The 24,587-nt window shown below is 42.7% G+C and overlaps 1 protein-coding gene across 3 annotated transcripts in view; it reads left to right on the top strand.

Annotated features, from left to right (window-relative positions):
- Positions 1–910: 910 nt before the first annotated feature.
- MSRA (methionine sulfoxide reductase A) overlaps positions 911–24,587 on the top strand; it is a 392,162-nt gene continuing 368,485 nt past the window's right edge. The window contains exons 1-2 of one of the 3 annotated variants that reach the window (XM_070415502.1): positions 1,042–1,048; positions 1,151–1,306. In XM_070415502.1, coding sequence (XP_070271603.1) covers positions 1,171–1,306 — 136 coding nt within the window. In that variant the 5' untranslated portion in view covers positions 1,042–1,048; positions 1,151–1,170. Of the gene's footprint in view, positions 1,307–24,587 lie in introns of all 3 variants that reach the window. The other 2 variants (XM_070415503.1, XM_070415505.1) reach the window with 2 other exon arrangements.

Below are 24,587 nucleotides of genomic sequence, written 5' to 3'. Positions count from 1 at the left end.
TTTTTACAAATGCTTAGCAGTAACCAGGCCTTCACGAGCCTGCAAGGGACAGGAGTGTTTCTGAGAGAGGCCTACAGAACCTACTTTGTATAATCTCATAATAAAAACAAATAAATCAAAAGTAAAAACTGAGGCACATTGCCCAAAGGGAATTGTGAGTTATAAAATAAGCACTTTAATCGAAGTTTAATGTTACATGCTTGGCCACATTCTACAGTAGAGTGGGCTAATCTTCCTGTCCACCTAACATGAAAACAGATAGATAGATAAACCCGTGGGGTGGGGAAGGGCGGGGGTCAAAACTCCCACATCTCTGTGGGTGCGAGTCTGCAGTTCCTTTCCTCATCTGAGATTTTCTGCCCATTTCGGCAGAACATTTCTGTAAAACCCCAAATTTCACATATGGAACACCCAAGACACCCATCTGGCTCCACGCACCTTATGCTTTGGGTTGAAAATGTCACAGGAACAAATGTTACCTCCTATGATTTGAGAAACAAGAATGATCCAACAGCACCATCACATCCACCTGAGCTGCCTTAGTGGTGACATTAGTACCTCGCTCCTCTACTTGTCCCCCCAGCCCCCGTAAAATGGGTTTATCAATATATTTATACATATGCATGTGTGTACACAGGTATGCATTATATTGCGTTATCTCCCCTATTCTGAGCTTTTTGAAACTTGTACTTGGTTTTCATTTTGGATAAATACTCATCTTTTCGGTAATCATAATGGCTGCAGTGGAAATAGACATATATTCTACTTGTCTGTAAGGTAGGTCGTTTTGTATCTTATTGGTCACGCCAAACAACTGCTGCGGAGGTTGTGAAATGGGGACGAACTGAAAAATCAAGGGCTGGGCACATTTTTTTGGCCCCTGACGCTTCACGTACTTCGTACCGCCATTAATACACTTGTTCCCAGCTTGGACAGGGTACTGAAGCCGAGCCAGAAAAGCTCGCGGCTGTCTCCCGGGACGCGGCACCCTCTCCGGGAGAGAACACGCCCTCGGTCACAGCCCTTGCGGCCTGCGCCTTAGGTAACCTCAATTCCGGGGCGGCGGCGGCTCAGTGCGCACCGGTCCCCCCCGCGGGCGCCAGCAGTCAGTCAGTCCAGCGCTCGCCGGCCCGCACCGTCCGCCCGCCGCCCCTCTGCCAGCGGCCGCCCATGCTCTCGGCCACCAGGCGGGCTCGCCAGCTCTTCCACAGCCTGATTCCTGTCCCGGGAATGGGCGACTCCGCTTCTAAGATGATCAGCCCCCAGGAGGCCTTGCCGGGCCGGAAGGACCCGATCGCCGTGGCGGGTAAGGGCGCGGTGGTCGCGGCTGCGCATGCGTGCAAGTGCCCGGTGGCGGCGCGTCCTCCGCCCTCGCGGAACAAACCCGTGGGCTGGACTCCTTGGGGCTCAGGCTAGGGTCTGCGCAGGCGCGGGGAGGCGCAGGGAAGGGAGGAGGCAGGGGTCGCTTCTGTTTCTTTGTTTGGCCCCTTACTCCCTAAAAGCGCACACAAAATGCTTGGACGGAATCGTGAGAGCTGGTGTAAACACACAGAGCGCAGATTCCTAGCGGCTCCAAACGCTGATCCCGTTTCAGCCTTTTCTCTCTCGGGTATGCGCGTCCGCAGTCCGGGCTTCTCTGCATCCTTTCCTTTCTCCTTTGCACCGGCTCTGGGACGCTGGCCTTTTGCAGTGATGGTGCGGTGTTCTTTTGTCACTCGAAACAAAGCCATGATACAGAACGATGGAAACTGCAGTTTTGAAATTGTATTTCAGTCCAGAGTCCTGGTGGCAGGCATTATCCTCAGGTTTCCAGTATCTTCCAAGACTGCCTGGTTTCCTCCAATTGGTAGGAGCGGCCCCTGGGCCTGTGCTCCTGAATTTGCTCCTGTGTATCAATCCTGCGGAGGTGTCTATTTCAGAGCTGAGTTTCCCAAACTTTAAAGTAAGTTTCCAATCTCAGACCAACGCTTTTGGAAAGTACAATAAAAGTGAAATGCCAGAAAAGTGATCGCGTGCTTGGATGCCAAGTAATGTTAAACTACTCCCAAATTTTAAAAGCTTAATTTTCATTTCTGTGGTAGACCCCTTGCAGTTTGCAGACAGCACAGGTCCACCATCCCCAGCACCATAATTTAAGTAGGATTACTTTGGCGCACTGTTTCTCAAAGTGCGGCCTTATCAACTGGTGTTTTAAATCCTCCATCTGATTTTAATGCATCCCGTAGTTTATAAACCACTGCCTTAGAGCTGTTGGATAGTGATGATTTATATTTTACAAACGGCTCAATGTCAAGATAGATTTTGCATTTGAAATTTCCCAGAAATTCTTCTATTTTCCTTTTCCTTAAAGAATTGGTGAGTATTTATAGGAGGAGGTCATAGTGAGGGTCTGCGTATCATATACAATACTCAGTATGAGACTGTAAAAGGTAGAGAGAGGGTTTTGGATGTCAAGCAGTTTGGAAAGTGATTGGGTGACCTGTTTTTTTTATTTACCTACATTAGCAGTTCTATTTCCTGTGCCTGCCATCACATCACCTCCAACTCATCGGCAGTCCTAAAAGTTTATTTTATTTTTAACTCAAATTCAAAGAATGAGTTTTGGAAGAAAGAAAAAAATCTAGATTATTTTTTATATCTAAACTATATTTGACTCAATTATCTGAACTTTGTCTTAAAAATAAATTCTTTGCAAATTTGCAAACCAGCATTCATAAATGGGTATTTATGGTAAAGGCAATGCTTTCTCAAGGCCGCACTTCCCTAGCTTGTACTGAACTTCCTTTTAACACACTCCAGTGTCTTTGATATGCCCTCCTAGACAAACAACCCAAAAACTCTTGATCACATTTCCAAATTGGTTCAAGATCAAGATTGACCAAAATTTAGTTATGTTTTTTGTTAACCAAAGTCTTCCCAATCAGTTTCCCAGTATGTAAATGACACTTTTGGTAAAAGATTGACCAACATGATAGAAATCAGCCAAAGATTTTTTTTCATATCCACATAATAACTCTGCAGAACCTCAGGACCTGGTTCTACTCCAGGCTCTTCTCTCTTTTCTTGTAGCTGTTTGTACATCTGCTTTTGTTGATGTAGGGCCAAACCTACAATGCTTATGTCCTTATTGTTCAGCTATTCTAACTATGCCCTCCCCCCAATATTTTCATTTTAGACATTTTAGGCCCAGTACATGAAATTCGTGCATGGGTAGGGTCCCTAGGCCTGGCTGGCCATCAGGACCGATCTGTGGGGTGACCAGCAGGGCAGTTAGGGGCCCCTGCTGGCACCCTTGGCCGGCCTGGCACTGCCTGCTCACCGGCCCCATCTCCCACCACTGCAGCTGGTCGCCTCCCTCTGCAGAGACCAGCGGGGTGATCTGCCGGGAGGTGTGGGGGGTCTGGGGGTGTGTGTGGGGGAGGTGTGGGGGGTCTGGGATGTGTGTGTGGGGGAGGGGCTCACTGGCACCCACCTTGGCTGGCCTGGGGGCAGCTCCTGCATTGAGCATCTACCCCCTGGTGGTCAATGCATGTCATAGCGACCGGTCATTCCACTTATCGTTCCACCATTCGGTTGATTTGCATATGAGGCTTTTATTATATCCTAGAGGCCAGGTGCACAAAAATTTGTGCACTCGGGGAGGGGGGAAGGGGGGGTCCCCCAGCCCGACCTGTGCCCTCTCACAGTCTGGGACCCCTCAGGAGATAACGACCTGCTGGCTTAGGCCTGCTCCCGGGTGGCAGAGGGCACGCCCAATCCCTAGGTGCAGACCCTGGTCAGGCTCAGAGCAGGGCCAATTGGGGAGTTGGGGCGCCGCCCCCTGTCATGCACAGAGCAGGGCAGTTCGGGAGGTTGCGATGCCACCCTCAGTCACACTCAGGGTAGGGCCGATTGGGGGGTTGGGGCACCGCCCCCTGTCACACTCAAGGCAGGGTCGATGGGGAGGTTGCGGTGCCACCCCCTGTCACGCACAGAGCAGTGCCAATCAGGGGGTTGGGGTGCTGCCCCCTGTCACTCACAGAGCAGGGCCGATCAGGGGGTTGGGACGCTGCCCCCTGTCATGCACAGAGCAGGGCCCATCAGGGGGTTGGGGAGCTCCCCCCTGTCACACACAGAGCAGGGCCCATCAGGGGGTTGGGGGCGCTGCACCCTGTCACACTCAGGGCAGGGCCGATGGGGAGGTTATGGCTCTCCCCCATCACACACAGAGTAAGGCCCATGGAGAGGGGGTTGGGGCGCCACCCTCTATCACCCACAGAGCAGGGCCGATCAGGGGGTTGGGGCGCCGCCACTGTCACACTCAGGGCAGGGCCAATGGAGAGGTTATGGCTCTACCCCGTCACATACAGAGCAGGGCTCGTGGCGGCGGGGGGGGGGGCTTGGGGCACCGCACCCTGTCACACACAGAGCCGCAGGGCGATCAGGGGGTTTGGGCGCTGCCCCCTGTCACGCTGATCCCGGTGCTGGGAGGCCTCACTGCTCTGCTGATCCTGGTGCCGGGAGGCCTCACTGTTCCGCTGATCCCGGTGCCGGGAGGCATATTACCCTTTTACTATATAGAATAGAGGCCTGGTGCACGGGTTGGGGCTGGCTGGTTTGCCCTGAAGGGTGTCCTGGATCAGGGTGGGGGTCCCCACTGGGGTGCCTGGCCAGGCTGGCTGAGGGGCTGAGGGCCGTTTTCCAGCTGGCGGGTGACTGAAGCTCCCAACCGCTCCTTTTTTTCTTTTTTTTTTTTTATTCTGGGCCAGCTTTAGCTCTGAGGCCTCGCTGCTGAAAACATTGATACAATGTTGCGGTCAGGCTGGCTGAAGCCCGGCTGACTGAAAGCCGGTTTCTGGGGTTTTGTTTAGCTTCTATATTTGCAACATAGTTGCTTAGAGCTGCAGCTGAGAGGCCTGCAAGTCAGGCGGGGAACGTTGGAGTCCGCAGTCACTGGAGCAAGCAAGCCTCCCTGTTCGCTTCAGTGCATGGCTGCCGGCCGCCATCTTGGCTGACAGTTAATTTGCATAAGGATATGCTGATTAGCCAATGGAAAGGGTAGCGGTTGTACGCTAATTACCATGTTTCTCTTTTATTAGTGTAGAGGATTGTGGCTTATCCAGTCTCCATTCCTGATACTACTGCCTTGATGGAGTGCTGAAAGTCCTAATTGGCCCCAGAAATGGGCAGTGTTACCTCTTTGATAGGTTTTGGTGGTTATAAGCTTGAAACTTAAGGATTTATTATTGTTCTGAAAGTTAAATTAATCTCAATTCCAACCTCCTATCTGTTTACCAGCTTTTCTTTTTTTTTTTTTTTTTTTTAATATTTTTTATTGATTTTTTATAGAGAGGAAGGGAGAGAGATAGAGAGTTAGAAACATCGATGAGAGAGAAACATCAATCAGCCGCCTCCTGCACATCCCCCACTGGGGATGCGCCCGCAACCCAGGTACATGCCCTCGACCGGAATCGAACTTGGGACCCTTCAGTCCGCAGGCCGACGCTCTATCCACTGAGCCAAACCGGTTTCGGCTGTTTACCAGCTTTTCACTAATCTGTATTACCTCTGTCTATGTCTGTTATTTTTATCCGAACTCTGAAAAGTTCTGTGACAAAAGCATCACCTTTTGATTTTTAGAAGACAAGGCCTGTCTGTTGCATGTCTTTGGCTCAGCCTACTCTGAGGTGTGCACTATTACCAAATACTTTCGGTGCAAAGGATTATCATCTCAGCTTTAATCCTACCTTTTTAGTATGTTTAAGAAAACTTACACCTTTTTATAAACTGTGGCTCAATAGATTTCTACTTTGCAAGAGAGTAAGATTCAATCTCTTAAACATCTTTAATGTTTACTTTCTCCAAGGCTATCTAAAATGAACCAAAACATGAGTAGGCCTACTTTGGATTATTAGTTAAAACTAAACTTGAACTAGACTGCCTCAGTTGAAGCACACTCTCTTCAGGTTAGTGGTGGGTTCTGGATAGCACTGGCTAGCTGGCAGGGCACACATGACTTTGTCTGATCTTTTATGTGGAGGTGGTTTTGCTCTGTTTTAGTGTCTGGCTACATAGCAATACTGAGAGAACTTTGGGACTAGAGAAAATGGGGGATTGATGCTTGTTGAACTAAATTGGTGGGCAGTTAATTGCTATACATAGGCAGGAGGTGGAAGGCTTATAATTAAAACCCCAGAGTACCTCTTACATTATTCAAATGTAAGTTTATTATAGTTAAAACTGATCTTATTTCCAATGAGTTAATTATGGTAAAAGCCCAGATTTTACTTTATATGGCACTTTTTCCCCCTTCATATTGGAAACATTGCTAATCTGGTTTATTGACCAGGTATTTGGGATTTGGAGATATTCAGGATAACATTAATAACTCCTATTTAATCTATTTCTTGCCTTTATATTCTTAGTGTTCACTGCATTTATTGCTGTGATGCCTTTTTGGGGTGAGGAAGAGATGTAGCATACCTGCTAAAGATATATTTGTTTAAGAACTTTAAACATAAATAGAAAAATAGTAAAACAATGTAAGTAATCCAAAAGGTGGCTCTTTGAAAAATAATTAAATGGCAACAATAAAATTTATAAACTATTGCTTAGGCTAATAAAGGAAAAAGAGAAGAATATACAAATACACATGATAAGAACTGAGTGGGAATAATGGAAATAGAAAAAATTTAAGAATAATAAGAGACTATTTGCTTAACTCTTTGAAAGTAAGTTTGAAAACTTGGATGGAGTAGATAATTTTTAGGAAAATACAATTAACCCAACCTGACCCAAGAAAGAGGTAGAAAATCTAAACAGATTGATTTTTCTAAAAAAAAAAAATTGTCAAAGCATTATGTCCAGACAGTTTTATAGGGGACTTCCACTAAATATTTAAAGGACAGATAATTTCAATATTATTTATGCTGAAAGAATTGTCAAATTGTTTTAAAGAAGCAAGTATAACATTGAAACCAAAATTGATAAAGATTGCCTCAAAATAAAACTACAGAACAATTGTATATATGAATATAGATGCAAAACTATAATATAACTATGAATACACAGGCTCCAGCAATGCGACTTAGTCTCAGAATGCAAGGATGGGTTAATATTAGGAAATCTATTAATATAATTCGTCCTTTAATTGATCAAACAAACAAACAAAAACGATGTAACTATCTCCCTAGATGCTGAAAAGTTGTTGGACCAGTTTAACAACCATTTTTGATAACACTCAGAGATAGCTACTTCCTTAACTTTGATAAAGTGTATCAATTTCAGTCAAAGGCTAACATGGTGCTTAATGGAGAAACATTAGAGGTTTCTACTAGAACAGTGGTTCTCAACATGGAGCACACGCCTCACAGTAATTTGATTTTTAAGGGGGTGCTGGAGTCCAACCCCAGCAGGTCCAGGGGTCCCCAAAGGTGTGGACGGAGCCGGCAAAGAAGGAATGACACGAAGTCAGCCTTCAGTTGATCAGCAGCCTAGTCAGGACCTCTAGCCAGGATCTCCAGCCAAAGCTCTGGTTAAGATCTGATCAGGATCTGATGATTATTGTCTTGTTACATCCATATTTATACCAGCCGATTTTAATCCTGTCAATTTCTATTACAAAGGTTAGGGCGTTTCTTATCTCCATTCCAGGGAGTAAAGATTATGTAGCTTAACTACCCGCCTGGCACTTAAATAAGGGGTTGTATCTCCTCCCTAACCTCAGGGAAAAATCCCCACCTGGGGAAACAACCTTTCTCAGAGAGGTGACCTTGGTTAAAACACATGGTGCTAAGGAGAGCAAACATATTAAGAACAATATGCTATATATGCCAGGTCCCTTGAAACATATGCTGTGCAGATATTTCTTTCCTGCAGCGACTTTGTCAAGCAGCAAGGATGGACCGGCTTCCGGCAAGGGGGGCAATTGGAGAATGAGTTATTAAATGAATTTTTTGCATTTCTTATGGTTCTAGGGGCCATATATACAGTATATAAATATATATTGTGACATATTTATGCATTTCAGTTCTCTATTATGTGTTTTGAAACTTTGCTATTTTTATATCATTTCATATTATTATTATTTTTAAAAACAATTTCTTAGTGATTTCTTACTCAGTACTTCAACTGTCCTTTCATTCTTTTATTTTTCTCTTTCATGGATGCCATGTTCTTTGGAAGCTTGTTTAGACCAAGTTAATGGCCTTGTAGGCTTCCTCCACGTGAATAAGAGTTCACTTTTTGAATAATAAGAATTATATGTCATGGGAGGGGGGCATCAGGATTTTAGAGATGCATAGGTGGGGCATGGCCAAAAAAAGGTTGGGAACCACTGCACTAGAGTCTCAATCAAGAAAGAATATTGAGGTGTTCCACTCTTGCTCAACCTAGTTGCAGGTGTGCTAAATACTTTTTTTAAAAATATATTTTATTGATTTTTTACAGAGAAGAAGGGAGAGGGACAGAGAGTCAGAAACATCAATGAGAGAGAAGCATCGATCAGCTGCCTCCTGCACACCCCCCACCGGGGGTGTGCCCGCAACCAAGGTACATGCCCTTGACTGGAATCGAACCTGGGACCCTTCAGTCCCCAGGCCGACGCTCTATCCAGTGAGCCAAACCGGTCAGGGCTACTAAATACTTTTGTTGTTAAGGGTTATCATCTAAGCCAGTGGTTCTCAACCTTCTGGCCCTTTAAATACAGTTCCTCATGTTGTGACCCAACCATAAAATTATTTTCGTTGCTACTTCATAACTGTAATGTTGCTACTATTATGAATGGTAATGTAAATATCTGATATGCAGGATGGTCTTAGGCGACCCCTGTGAAAGGGTTGTTTGACCGCCAGAGGGGTTGCGACCCACAGGTTGAGAACCGCTGACTAAGCTTTAATCTTACCTTTTTGTGTTCTTAAAATGTCCATCCTTTTATAAACTGTGGCCTGGTATATTTCTTTTTCTTTCTTTTTTTTTTTTAATATATTTTATTGATTTTTTACAGAGAACAAGGGAGAGAGATAGAGAGTTAGAAACATCGATGAGAGAGAAACATCGATCAGCTGCCTCCTGCACATCTCCTACTGGGGATGTGCCTGCAACCCAGGTACATGCCCTTGACTGGAATCGAACCCGGGACCTTTCAGTCCGCAGGCCGACGCTCTATCCACTGAGCCAAACCGGTTTCGGTTGGCCTGGTATATTTCTACTTTGCAAGAAGTTAAGATTCAAACCTTTAAACTTTTTAAATGTGTAATTTGTTCAAGGCTGCCTAAAGCATGACCAGGCCTACTTTGGGTAATTGGTTATTATTTAACATGTTTTGTAGGTGTTAGCCAATGCAGACAAGAGAAGACAATTACAGATGTACATATTGGAAAAGAGAAGGCAAAATTAACATCATGTGCAGTTGATAGGATTACATATCTGGAAAATCCAAGAGAATTTAGTAAGGTATCAGGGTATAGTCTTACTCGGCAGAAAACAATGGGTTTACTCTATATAAACAACTTGTTAGGAGATATAATGGAAGAAACACCCCATTTATAATAGCAATCAGAAAAGTTAAAATTTAGGAGTAAACTTGGCAAGAAATATGCAGGACCTATGTGAAGAAAACTTTAAAACACTGCAGAAAGATGCAAAAAAAAAAAGAAAAAAAAAAGATAAACAAATGTTAAGACATACCTGGCCCTTAGATAGAAGACTGAACAGGAAACATATGTATCAGTTTTCCCTAAGTTAATTTATAAAGGTAATGTGGTTTCAATAAAAATACTAATGATATTTTTATTTCATTCTAGAACTGGATACACTAATTAAAAAATTCATATGGGAAAATAAATAGGAATAGTTATCGTAACTAAAAGTGAAAGGGCGAGGACTACGCCCTCCATCTTACCCTGGGTCCTCCATCTTTGGGCAGCCATGTGTTCGGCAAGGCTTCTTCCTGGAAGCCCAAGCCTCTGCTAGCCACACCCAGGACTTCTTTAAACTAACCAATGACAATCAAGGGAAGTGCGCGCCATAGATACGACCACATCCTGTATAACGAGATACCGACTTGCGCCTGGCCAATCGGCAGGGCCCACAGTCCTCTCTCCTCCCCTTACTATAAAACCTCTCTCCCCACAGGGCTGGCCCTCTCTCTGCCACTTGCTGCTGCATCAGTAAGGAGGGTAGGGGAGCCAAGCCCGGGTTTGAATAAAAGACTCTTTGCTTTTGCATAGGATACGGCTGGCTCCCTGGTGTGGTCTATTGGGGATCTTGAAATCTGGGCATAACAAAAGAAGAGCAAACAGGGACAGCCAGCCCTTCCAAACAGTGTGGTACTGGTGCATTAATAGCTAGGTCAATGGAGCAGAAAAGAAAGATCAGAAATTCTTAAATATATATGGAAATGTAGCATATGAAAATGGTGATGTCTCAAATCAGTGGGGAAAAGATGGAATATTCAGTAAATGGTTTTGGGACAATTAGGTAGCCATAGAAGAAAAAAGATTGTACTTTCCATCTTAAAACAGGGTAAGTTCCAAAAGATAGGTGATGATAATAGCTCATACTTATTAAATGCCTACTATATGCCAAGCACTGTAGTAATTACTTTATATTTACTAATATAAAATGATTAATATCAAAATGATTAAATGTATTAGTAAACATAAAGTAATTATTATTATTCCTCATGTGTAGATGTGGAAACTAAGGGCCATAAAGGTTAGGTGACTTATCCATGCTCATATCGCTAATAAGTGGTGGCTCTGGGATATGAATGTAGGCAATTTGGTTTTAGCGTTTGGGATGTTAACTACTGTACTGTTTTTCCATTTAGTTAAATGTAAAAAATGAAATAATTTAAATATGAGAAAGGGAGAATTTCTTTATAATCTTGGTGTGAGGAAAGCCTTTCTAACCATGACTTGAGAATCAGAAGACTTAAAAGATTAAAAAATTAGATCATATCTAAATAAGAATTTTCTGCAGGCAGAATTACCATAAGCAAGTTCAAAAGACAAACTGGATTATGTATTTGCAACTCATATCATAGTTGAAGGACTAGTCTCCCTAATATATAAGAAGCTCCTAGAAAATAATAAGAAAACACCAACATCCATTAGAAAAATAGGCAAAGGTATGAACAGTTTCCAGAAGAGGAAGCACATTTGGCTCTTAAACATATAAAAAGATGCTCTACTTCACTCATAATGAGGAGAATGCAAATACCATTTTTCATTTTTCAGACTGGCAAACATCCAGAACTTTGATGATACACTCTGTTGCCTTAAGGAAAAAGGTACTCTCTTATAATGCTGGCAAGAGTGGAAATTGGCTCAACTCTTAGGGAAGGCAATTTGGCAATATATATCAAAAATTTAATTGCATATACCTTTTGACCCCTGAATGCAGTTTCTGGGAATTTATCCTACAGATACACTTGCACACATGCCAAAAGATGACTGTACCAGGTTATTCACTGCAGCCTTGTTTGCAATAGCCAAAGATTGGAAACAACCCAAATGCCCATCAGCAGGGGCCAGTTACATAAATTATGGTTCATCCTCACAATGGAATATGCAGCTGTAAGAAAGAACACGGAAACTCTATATGAATGGGTATGGAGAGATTGCCAAGATGTGTTAAGTAAAAAAAAAGCAAGGTCAGAAAAGTGGCATTATAGCATGCTAACTTTTGTGTGAACAGGGAGGAAAATAATAATATGTATGCACAAAGAAACTGAAATAATGGCTAAGAAACAAACAGCCTGTGAGAGAGCTATGCAGTGAGCTGAAGGTGGATGGGAGACTTTTTATTTCCTTTTTAGAATTTTATGACTTGATTCTTGTAATGTGACTGCTTTATTGAATTAAATAATTTCACTTTGGAGATGATCTCTTGCTGTTGTTTTTAAGTCAAATTGACCACCTATCATTTGTCAGCCCTATTTCAAGTTCATTTTTTAAAAGAAATTCTGCTCTTTTTCTTGTCAAGTAGTTTTTTTTTTCTTCCTCAATTTGCTTTTGTAATCAAAATCTCCATTTTGGCATGATTTAAAAATCTAAATTTAGAGGGTGAAATTGGAATGAGTTAATCCAAGTCATTTTACATTTCATAAATATTCATTTTTATTGAAGCAGCAATTGTGGTGGCATCATTTATACAAAGAAAAGATCTTTGGGGACAAATTCTTTCCTTTATTCTGTAGAAGACATTATGTGTATTTTATTTTCAGTGATGTACATAGACTTTTAAAAGAAAATGACAGAAAACAATTTCCCTTTTAGAAAAATTTCCCCCAATGTGTGATTAATTTCTAAATTGTAGGACACAGAACTATGATTTCTCCACTTTGCATCCTATCTAAAGCTCTTTATTTTGCCCTGTGTTCAGACCCTCAGGTGTTTCCCTGAAGTCCCTGGAATAGGGGTATTCCATACCTCCCCAGATCTAATCCTTACTCCCCCACCTTTCTTCCCACAGTGCCCATATAGAACCCATCTTTGGGCTCACATTGGTTTCAGTGTTTTGCTTCTGGAATTGCTCAAGTGATTTTATCCAGGATTCCACACTCCAGTCCTTTCATTTAATCATTCAACAAGTGACTATTAAATAAATGCTTGCTTAGGTAAAATATTGTGTTTTCCATGTATCCTTCCTTAAAGTTTGCCCTGTTTGAATTCATTTCTCCAATAAACTCATCCCTTTTCTCTCTGACCTAAGTGAGCCCTTTCTTTTCCACTGGACAAATAATTATGGACTGTTTTATGAATCTTTCTATTGGGTCTTTCATTGTTACTTAGATGTTTTGTTGCTACCCAGCTTATTAAATCTACACCTTATTTCCCCATACGAGGTTGAGCTCCCCAGAAGATGGCTGTTCAGAGGAGGAGCCATGTTTCAATCCTTGAAGGGAGGGGCTGGGCTGTGTTGGATATTTTTTTATCCTCTATAGCACTTCACAAAGGGTGCTGCCTACATCAAGCACTCAATGTGCTTTGTGGATATCAGCCAGCATACTAGTATGGTCGATGCCTGAGAACAAAGTCCAAAACTGGTAGTCTTTCTGTCTGACCATCGTGTGACCAATGTAACACAGAGACGCTAACATAGGTGACCTTTTGTCCATGGGGTACGAACTCTTAATTGTTTTTCCACTAGTGGTGATGGATTTGTGTTGATTTCAGACTTTCCTCTTACTCACTCTTATGACCAGTGGTAAACTTTTCTACTGGCGAGAATGATAGGAAGCTGCTCATCTTCAAATCTTTGAGCAGGGACTAGTTAGGAATTTGCAACAGTGGTGGGGAAAGAGTGTTTTGCTCCGCACAATCCATGTAGGACTTTGGCCTGCAACCCTTAGTCCAGAGGTCACAGTGTACCCCTGACTCAGGTTTGGGAGGGAGGAGAGTGAGGACAGATGAAGTGAGGAATGGGAGGCTGGTTGGGTAAGGAGGCATCAGGCTGTGTCATGAGCCCCAAGAGAGCCAGTTTCCTTGAGGCCCTCAGCAAGGACCAGAGTAGAGGCTCCATGGTTTAACCCCTTTATAGGCCCCAGAGGCCTGCTACCCATCACTGTGCTATCTTGGCATATGGCCAGGCCCCTTCCCATGCCACAGCAGCTGGCTGGCCCGGCCATCCTGTGCCAGTGAAAGTCATTGAACTGGCGATGTATGAAAGACTGAATTCTGCAAAAGATGGTTTTGAGGTGTCAATGTGTGATGAGTGGAAGTCATAGATTCTATATCCTATTATTTCAACTTTCTTCCATCATAAATTCCCAGTTTGTCAGAGAGCATCACAATATCTAATGTTTTGTGAAAATGTAGAACTAGACTATCAACTACTTATTCTTTGTGCCTAGAACACAGTAGGCTGACCATAAATATTTGTTGAATGAGTCTAGCATACTCTGTTGTGAGCTCTTTGAGAGGTGGTTCCATTGCTCAGTGGTCCCAAGACCTGATGGCTCCAGATAATGCGTTTCTGTCAACTCAGTGGTCCCAAGACCCGAAACTATAATTAATATTGGTAGATAACTAATCGGCTCAATTTAGCTTCTGTAACAAACTGCTTTTTGCAAACCAGGTTCCTCATTCCAAACCCTGAGATGTAATCAATACCTTTGTGATTTTTGCCTATATAAATCTGGTGTTGGGGCTATGTAAAGACTACAAGATTTGGAGAGCAAAATGCCCCCTTGTAGTCCCAGATTTGAAATAAATGTGACTCCTTAATTCGACTTCTTGAGGCGTCCTTGTGCGATTCGCGGGGTACATTACAACAATAGGAAAGGTAGGCGTTTGGTGTGATTGACTCACATCCCGCATGGTTCAGGGTTTGGGCTCTGGAAGAGGGGCTGTGCACAGTTGACAGAGACGAGACAAGAAATAATAATTTGGAAATTGGGGGGCCAGGCAGGAGCCCAAAGCAAGAGGAAGGATTCTGCTTGTGCTCAGGCCTTGCCATCCTTTTATTCAGTTTGGGATACACCTATAGCCCTTAGGCAGGCAATTTCCAGTAAGAGACAGACTATCTTATCAGTAAGGATTTACATGACTATCTGGCTGGGAAGTTGCTTCAGCTACCATTGTCTTCACTAAACAGTTGGTGCATAGCTCTGACCTTTGCCAGGGCTCAAGGGTCACCAGCATTCCAGGCTCCTTGTCCATACTTCTCTGCTAGTGAAGACAATAGGTGGCTTCCTACAGTTTGGGGCCTGGGGATTGCCACTGTGTGCTGGTTTCCAAGTTACTGGTTTTTCCTTTCATACCAGAACACTTTATGAGCTGGAAAGAATTTTTGCAGCCAAATGGAAATGTATGTGATAAGGAGTGGGCCATATTTGAAGAATGGAGTGTCAGCCTACCCTGTTGTATGATGACAGTCTCTTACCTGCCACTTCCGCTCCTTCTTATAGTTCAGAGCATTAGCCCAGGCTTGGCTGAACAGAGCTGAGTTTCTGCCGTGCTGCCCAGAGCTTTAATTACATCAGATTTCTAGTGGGGCATGGGTTTGTCATCATATGACAGTTCAACCATTTTAACTTGGATCTATCTCCTTATCAAATTTTAAGCCAAGAGATGGTAAGAGGTTGGGAGTTTCTGACAATGGCCTTATCTTTGGATAAGTAGAATTGGCATTTGCTGGGGTTACCCCCTCCTTTGTCCTTATTTTATTGCTTTTCTCTTTCTACCCTTCTCATGGCTGGCTAGCTTCTTCCCTTCCACTCTTGTCAGTGAATAGCTTCTGAAATCTATATCTATTTGCAAATATATTTTTTTTAAATCTTTATTGTTCAGATTATTACATTTGTTCCTCTTTTTTCCCCCCATAACTCCCCTCCTTCCAGCTCCCACCCCACCCTCCACCCTCACTCCCCACCCACTGTGTTCATCCATAGGTGCATGATTTTTGTCCAGTCACTTCCCGCATCTCCCACACCCCTTTTCCCCCCAAGAATAGTCAGTCTATTCCCTTTCTATGTCCCTGATTCTATTATAATCACCAGTTCATTCTGTACATCAGGTTATTTATTCACTTGATTCTTAGATTCATTTGTTGATAGATGCATGTTTGTTGTTCATAATTTGTATCTTTACCTTTTTCTTCTTCTTCCTCTTCTTAAAGGATATCTTTCAGCATTTCATATATTACTGGTTTGGCGGTGATGAACTCCTTTAGCTTTTCCTTATCTGTGAAGCTCTTTATCTGACCTTCAATTCTGAATGATAGCTTTGCTGGATAAAGTAATCTTGGTTGTAGGTTCTTGGTATTCAGCGCTTTGAATATTTCTTGCCATTCCCTTCTGGCCTGCAAAGTTTCTGTTGAGAAATCAGCTGACAGTCGTATGGGTATTCCCTTGTAGGTAATTGAGCCTCTTTCTCTTGCTGCTTTTAAGATTTTCTCTTTGTCTTTTGCTCTTGGCATTTTAATGATGATGTGTCTTGGTGTGGTCCTCTTTGGATTCCTTTTGTTTGGGGTTCTCTGCGCTTCTTGGACCTGTAAGTCCATTTCTTTCTCCAGGTGGGGGAAGTTTTCTGCCATTATTTCTTGAAATAGGTTTTCAATATCTTGCTGTCTCTCATCTTCTGGCACTCCAATGACTCTGATATTAGTCCGCTTAAAGCTGTCCCAGAGGCTCCTTACACTATCTTCACACTTTCGGATTCTTTTTTCATTTTGCTTTTCCAATTGGGTGTTTTTTGTCGAATCTTTGTTTTGATTCTTGAGCTCCTCTGGTCTGCTATTGGGTATAATATTCTTTATTTCAGTCCGTGTATGCTTACTTTCTAATTTCTTTATCGTAGCATTGAGGGTCTCATTAGTTTTCGTGAGGCTCTGCACAAATTTATGGCAAGCCCTCAAAATTGCGATTCTTAGCTCCATATCCTCCATTTCTGTCATGTTTTTTTGTCTCCGCATCTTTTATGCTTTCTTGGTGCACCCCCTTGTGGTCTCTGTGCGCAGTCTTGTTCTAGCCAAGCCTTAATTGTTGTAGTTAACACTAGAGGGATTTGACCACCAGGCCGACTGGCTGTAGGAATCAGCTGTTTGGAAAGCGTCTGTCTTCTGGGGAGGCGCTAGTCCAGCCCTTGCCTGAGGCGATCGGCAAATGGCTGTGCGCAGGGTTTGGGCGGGGCGGGCTCAACAGGGCAGGGGGAGGGAGCAGCTATGGCCGCTCTCAGTCCGTCCCCAGGGGCTCTGCCTCTCTGTCCCAGAAACCGCTGCAAACCTCGGAGGGGCCGTAGCCAGATAGTCCCGCTTCTCCCGTTTGAGTCTGGGTCCCTAGAGACTCGCCCGGATCTGTAGCCCAGAGTCTGAGACTCACTCCTGAGTGAAAACGACAACCGCGCCCTCAGCCACCAGCCCGCTTTGCGCGCGCACCACCTCACCACCCTACCTTTAAATTTTCCACACTGCGCCTCCTCTGTGCGTTGGAATGCTGTTGTTTTTGCTTCTAGTTGAAGAGTCTCTCCTCAGCCAGCCTTCCTGTGGTTCTGGTTGATGTCCGTTCCGACTTTTAGTTGTATTTTTGAAGTGGTTGTTTACGGCGGCAGTCTCCGGTGTTTACCTATGCCGCCATCTTCGATTCTCTCCTATTTGCAAATATTTATAGGCTGTGTATGTCCCGCTGTAACCCTAAATTTAGTTCTAAGACCAAACTTACTATTTTCTGTACAAAACATTATATACATATTTTAATTTCCCCATTTATGCTAGTGGCATTAATATGCTTCTAATTCTCCCTAACCCTTAGCTATATTCATCTGTGATCCTTGCCTCTGTATTTAATGTCTTTTTCCCAAAAGTCTTGATTTTTTTTGCCCTCTATTAGTCAGAATTCTCCAGAGGAACAGAACCAATAGAATATATGTAGATATATAGAAAGAGATTTATTATGAAGGATTGGCCCATATAGTATTAGAGGCTGAGAAGTCCAAGATCTGCCATGTGTAAGCTCGAGGCCCAGGAAAGCTGGTGGTGTGATTCCTGTGCTACCTTGAAGGTAGCCAATGACATAAATCCCAGTCTGAGTCCTAAGGCCCGAGAAACAGGAGTGTCTAAGGGCAGGAGAAGATGGCTGTTCCAGCCCCTGAGAGTAAATTCATCCTTCATGCACCTTTTTGTTCTAATCTTATCAGGTTGGATGAGGTTCCCCAACATTAGTGGGAGCCAAGTTCTTTATTTAGTGAACTTATTCAAATGCTAATCCCTTCCAGAAACACCTTCACAGGCACAGCTAGAAATAATGTATTATCTGGACATCCTTTAGTCCAGTCAGGTTGATACACAAAATTAACCACCACACTTTCCTTGGTCTAGTTTTCATTTTCCCCAGTCTATTGTGAGCACCACTCTCAGACGTCTGTTTAAAACTCAGATTTCATTCTGTCTCTGCTTAGGAAATAGTGGTAACTCTGTGTGATCTGTGCGATGACACTGTTCATCCTGGAGTTAGAAACTTTCTGTAACTTGCAGCTGATGTCAGTATTCCAGATCTCTGCTTCCACTCCTGAGGCTTACTCCTGCTCTTAGCTCCTTCCTCCCAGGATGCTTGCTGTCCTCCTCAGAGCCCATTTAAACTTCCTGGGCCTTCTGAGGCTAAACTCAGCTCTTCCCCTTCCATGCTGCCTTTAGGGACTGTTTCAGCTTAGATTGTTCTCAGGGTTGGAGATGGAGCTAGGGTTTTGGGGCCTTGTTTTACACTTTTATCCCAATGTGTCTCCTTAGGGAGGTGAAGGATGAGTTGCTTTAATATATTTGGAGTTCAGTGATTGCTGTTTTTCTCCTTTGTTTCCTGAACTTCTAGCCTAGTTACAGTGCCCAATTGGCATGGCCAGAGTTTTTGGATTACAATGGCCAAGTGGCTTGGTATTCAGGTAACTTCCTCTGGATGTCCTGTCATAATGTTCTTCCCATTTGGTGAGATACTTCACTACTTTGACTCAAAGACAAACTGAGGCATATTAAAAATTTAAGATCTTAATAGGACAGAAATGTATTAGAATGGGGCAGCATCCGGTCTAGTAGATAGAAAGGAGCTCTGAGCAGCTGTACAAAATGAAAGACTTTTCTAGGAAGAAAGGAGTGAGAATGAGGAAGTTATGGTATACTAGGAGAAAAAGCGGGTTGGTTACCTCAAGGTTACCTCCCTCCCAGCGGTTCTCAACCTGTGGGTCGCGAACAATGAAAATACATCCTGCATATCAGATATTGACATTACGATTCATAACAGTAGCAAAATTACAGTTATGAAGTAGCAATGAAAATAATTTTATGGTCGAGGGTCACCACAACATGAGAACTGTATTAAAGGGTTGTGGCATTAGGAAGGTTGAGAACCACTGCTTAGGCACTATCAGGTAGATTACCTGATAGTAATCTAGGGGTCTATCAGGCAGATTACCGAACTATTGCTGATCAGGTACTAGTAATTCCTGATTGACTGGTTTAAGATTTCACTCTGGGACAGCCAAAACTGTAACTAAATGAAGTCTTGGTTGGTTTGGTGATGTTGGGATTGGCTTAGGCTACTCTATTTTGGGCTTGTGTGTGTGTGTGTGTGTGTGTGTGTGTGTGTGTGTGAGGTTATGCCAAATGCTTGATTTTATCTTGAGCAGTAATTGTCATATTGTATGGGTCAGCTGGGACCTCTTCTATAAACCGGATTGCTTATAAAAGGTTGAATAAGGTTATTGCCCTTCACAAAGGAGGACATAGTTCCTATATTTTGTTAGGACTTTTGTATCATTTCATGTGAGCATACCTGCAGTGTTTCTCAGCATGGTATATTTCTGATCCACCAGCTTGTTGAATAAGTATATTAAATTTACATTATAATACAGCTAAGACCGGTAATAGTTGAAACTGGAAGAAATGCAGAGTTATGGTATGTTTTGATGAATGTATGTATCATTACATTAAGAAGAAGAAGAATAAAATTTAGAGACATTGAATGTCTTCCTAGAGGTTGGATATAAAATAAACTCTTTTGAAGATGTTGCCATGGTAAGATGAATTTTCCTCTGTAACTTTTCCATGTTTTACCTTTGATTTTTTTTTCAAATTTGTAGTTTATAGTTAAGTAATTTATAGTTTGCTTGGGTCAAATACAGTATGAAAAACTAAAAAGCACTGTTCACATAAGGCCAAAAATGATTCTTTGGCCAACTGAAAAAAATTTGATATTTTTTTTTTTTTTTTTTTTTTTTTTTTTTTTTTCTGGTTTACACTTTTATTATTATTTTTTTATTAAATCTTTATTGTTCAGATTATTACATTTGTTCCTCTTTTTTCCCCCCATAACTCCCCTCCTTCCAGCTCCCACCCCACCCTCCGCCCTCAGTCCCCACCCACTGTGTTCATCCATAGGTGCACGATTTTTGTCCAGTCTCTTCCCGCATCTCCCACACCCCTTTTCCCCCCAAGAATAGTTAGTCCATTCCCTTTCTATGTCCCTGATTCTATTATAATCACCAGTTCATTCTGTACATCAGGTTATTTATTCACTTGATTCTTAGATTCATTTGTTGATAGATGCATATTTGTTGTTCAGAATTTGTATCTTTACCTTTTTCTTCTTCTTCCTCTTCCTAAAGGATACCTTTCAGCATTTCATATAATACTGGTTTGGTGGTGATGAACTCCTTTGGCTTTTCCTTATCTATGAAGCTCTTTATCTGACCTTCAATTCTGAATGATAGCTTTGCTGGATAAAGTAATCTTGGTTGTAGGTTCTTGCTATTCATCACTTTGAATATTTCTTGCCACTCCCTTCTGGCCTGCAAAGTTTCTGTTGAGAAATCAGCTGACATTTGTATGGGTATTCCCTTGTAGGTAATCGAGCCTCTTTCTCTTGCTGCTTTTAAGATTCTCTCTTTGTCTTTTGCTCTTGGCATTTTAATTATGATGTGTCTTGGTGTGGTCCTCTTTGGATTCCTTTTATTTGGGGTTCTCTGCACTTCCTGGACTTGGAAGTCTATTTCTTTCACCAGGTGGGGGAAGTTTTCTGTCATTATTTCTTCAAATAGGTTTTCAATATCTTGCTGTCTCTCATCTTCTGGTACCCCTATAATTCTGATGTTGGTACGTTTGAAGCTGTCCCAGAGGCTCCTCACACTATCTTCGTATTTTTGGGTTCTTTTTTCATTTTGCTTTTCCAGTTGTCTTTGACTTGATTCTTGCGCTCCTCTGGTTTGCTGTTGGGAGTCTGTATAATATTCTTTATTTCAGTCAGTGTATGCTTACTTTCTAGATGGTCCTTTATCACACCATCGAGGGTCTCATTAGATTTCCTGTACATCTCATCAAGTTTATCGACAGACTCTAGAAGCCTCTTGAGAGACCTCAAAAGTGTGGTTCTGAACTCAATATCCTCCCTTGATAGTTTTGTCCTGTTTCTTTGTCTCCGCATTTTTTACGCTTTCTTGGTACACCCCCTAGTGGTCTTTGTGCACAGTCTTGTTGTAGTTAAGCCTTGATTGTTTTTTTTTTTTCGTTTCTTTTTTTTTTTTAAAATCTTTATTGTTCAGATTATTACATTTGTTCCTCTTTTTTCCCCCCATAACTCCCCTCCTTCCAGCTCCCACCCCACCCTCCACCCTCACTCCCCACCCACTGAGTTCATCCATAGGTGCATGATTTTTGTCCAGTCACTTCCCGCATCTCCCACACCCCTTTTCCCCCAAGAATAGTCAGTCCATTCCCTTTCTATGTCCCTGATTCATTATAGTCACCAGTTCATTCTGTACATCAGGTTATTTATTCACTTGATTCTTAGATTCATTTGTTGATAGATGCATATTTGTTGTTCAGAATTTGTATCTTTACCTTTTTCTTCTTCTTCCTCTTCTTAAAGGATACCTTTCAGCATTTCATATAATACTGGTTTGGCGGTGATGAACTCCTTTAGTTTTTCCTTATCTGTGAAGCTCTTTATCTGACCTTCAATTCTGAATGATAGCTTTGCTGGATAAAGTAATCTTGGTTGTAGGTTCTTGGTATTCAGCACTTTGAATATTTCTTGCCATTCCCTTCTGGCCTGCAAAGTTTCTGTTGAGAAATCAGCTGACATTTGTATGGGTATTCCCTTGTAGGTAATCGAGCCTCTTTCTCTTGCTGCTTTTAAGATTTTCTCTTTGTCTTTTGCTCTTGGCATTTTAATGATGATGTGTCTTGGTGTGGTCCTCTTTGGATTCCTTTTGTTTGGGGTTCTCTGCGCTTCTTGGACCTGTAAGTCCATTTCTTTCTCCAGGTGGGGGAAGTTTTCTGCCATTATTTCTTGAAATAGGTTTTCAATATCTTGCTGTCTCTCATCTTCTGGCACTCCAATGACTCTGATATTAGTCCGCTTAAAGCTGTCCCAGAGGCTCCTTACACTATCTTCACACTTTCGGATTCTTTTTTCATTTTGCTTTTCCAATTGGGTGTTTTTTGTCGAATCTTTGTTTTGATTCTTGTGCTCCTCTGGTCTGCTATTGGGTATAATATTCTTTATTTCAGTCCGTGTATGCTTACTTTCTAATTTCTTTATCGTAGCATTGAGGGTCTCATTAGTTTTCGTGAGGCTCTGCACAAATTTATGGCAAGCCCTCAAAATTGCGATTCTTAGCTCCATATCCTCCATTTCTGTCATGTTTTTTTGTCTCCGCATCTTTTATGCTTTCTTGGTGCTCCCCCTTGTGGTCTCTGTGCGCAGTCTTGTTCTAGCCAAGCCTTAATTGTTGTAGTTAACACTAGAGGGATTTGACCACCAGGCCGACTGGCTGTGGAAATCAGCTGTGGGAAAACTTCAGTCCTCAGGGGAGGTGCTAGTCCAGCCCTTGCCTGAGGCGATCGGCAAATGGCTGTGCGCAGGGTTTGGGCGGGGCGGGCTCAACAGGGCGCGGGGAGGGAGCAGCTATGGCCGCTCTCAGTCCGTCCCCAGGGGCTCTGCCTCTCTGTCCCAGCAATCGCTGCAAACCTCAGAGGGGCCGTAGCCAGACAGTCCCGCTTCTCCCGTTTGAGTCTGGGTCCCTAGAGACTCGCCCGGATCTGTAGCCCAGAGTCTGAGACTCGCTCCTGATTGAAAACGACAATCGCGCCCTCAGCCGCCAGCCCGCTTTGCGCGCGCACCCTCACCACCGCACCGCCGTACCTTTAAATTTTCCACACTGCGCCTCCGCTGAGCGTCGGAATGCTGTTGTTTTTGCTTCTAGTTGAAGAGACTCTCCTCATCCAGCCTTCCCGTGGTTCTGGTTGATGTCCGCTCCAACTTTTAGTTGTATTTTTGAAGTGGTTGTCCACGGCGGCAGTCTCCGGTGTTTACCTATGCCGCCATCTTCGATTCGGATCCAAGCCTTGATTGTTATAGGTAATACTAGAGGGATTTGACCTCCAGGCTAACTGGGTGTCAAAAAATTTGATATTTTAACAGATTTTTACCCAAAAGGCAAGAGTCATGAGAATGAAATACTATGAGGGAATTCATAGCTTTCCAGCTGGAGAAAATGAAACCTCAAGTAAAAAATCTTGAATGTGCTGTAGTTAGCAGATAAAAAGAAAACCATGTTAGAGTTTGCAGAATGGAGTAGCCAGCTGTCAAACTGAGCCCCCGAGAAAACACTACATTGCTGAAAACCTCCATTTCCTTATCTCTTCTTAAGAACTAATTCATAAAGAGCTATGTCATCTTGCAGTAAGCTCTCTGCAGCTACTCCTGCTGGTCCCTGGAGTTCCTCGCTAACCACTTAGCATTCCTTGCACACTGAGATGTGTGCACTGGCATGAAGCGCCGTTCAGAGCTCCTGCTACCACACAGGACTGCACTGGGCCTGATAACAGGCGAGCTCAGGCAGAGTCTGGCTTTGGTTGCTGGGGAACCACATCCCTCCAAGAGTAGAAACTGCACCCAACTGCCTCTGAATGTAAGAGGTTCGAGGAGCCCCTTGCAGATAACTTTTGGTTTAAGAAGTTAAAAACATTTTATTTTCTTATGCTTATACTGTGAAATTCTGTGGATTAATAAAGTGGAATAAAAGGGAATAATTATTTTCTGGTGAAAATTAGGAGTTGGATGAATAAGATGATGTATGTTTGCTACAGTAGCTTTTGGGAAACACATATCCAATTTAAGGAATAAGCTACATAAATTTAAACATGAATATCCAGGGATAAGATACAAACCAAGAGGTTTCATTTGGGTTCATTAAAAATCCACAATTTTTTTTTTTCAGAATAAGGAGATTCATTAAAGAGCTGAAGCCTAGGCTTAACTTTATGAATATGTTGGCTCTGGAAGAGCAAGTTCCAAAGTCTTTCTTTTAGTTTGCCTTTTTGCGGGGGAGGAGTGGGACAGGGTTCTTCCTGTCTCTTGATAGCATAACATGGTCGCAAACTCATAATCACTTTGCATTTGCATATTCAGTTGACCAAGACCTAGACCAGGGGTGGGCAACCTTTTTGTGAGTGCGTGCCAAAACCAGCAAAATCTCTGACTCAAAATTCTTCTGTGTGCCAACCCTAATTTTTTGAGAACATGTTACGCCTACTTGATATCTCTTAAGGTGTACGTATGTGAACAACCTTGAAGAAATAATAAAATTAATTTGAGCGACAAAAACAGTATATGATGATGAAAAATACATTTATTTTTTAATGTATACATGTACACTGATAGTCCGACAGAAAACTTTATGACTCCATTTGATATTATCAGTAGGACTTTTGCTGCTGCATCACTGATGACAGGTATTTTACATCAGGTTTATATTTCATGACCTTCAGATATATGCACGAGCTACTACTTTCATCCATCAGGCTACGCCTATTATGAGACTTAACAAAATTCATCACTGAAAACAAAGATTCACAAGCGTATGTGGATGAAACCAAAACACTGGTTGGATCTAGGAAGGCAGGGAGAGTTAAGGCAGAGGCATAGAAATTGCTCTTCCCCTCTCTCGTCACTCCATGTCTATGGTCTTTAAGATAACTTGTTATGTAAAATTATTTATTTATCTAAGATGCACCTACACTGAATTTATCTGAAAAATAAGAAAGTCGATATTAAAAAAATTGTAAATGGAAGATTATAAGAGAGGGTTTTGCATGCCAACAAAAGTTACTGGCGT

The sequence above is a fragment of the Myotis yumanensis genome, unplaced genomic scaffold (assembly GCF_028538775.1).
Source record: "Myotis yumanensis isolate MYYU_CA2020_CCGP unplaced genomic scaffold, mMyoYum1.0.hap1 SCAF_5, whole genome shotgun sequence".
NCBI lineage: Eukaryota > Metazoa > Chordata > Mammalia > Chiroptera > Vespertilionidae > Myotis > Myotis yumanensis.
The sequence above is the reverse complement of the archived record's forward strand: the minus strand, read 5'-3'. Positions and strand labels throughout refer to the sequence as shown.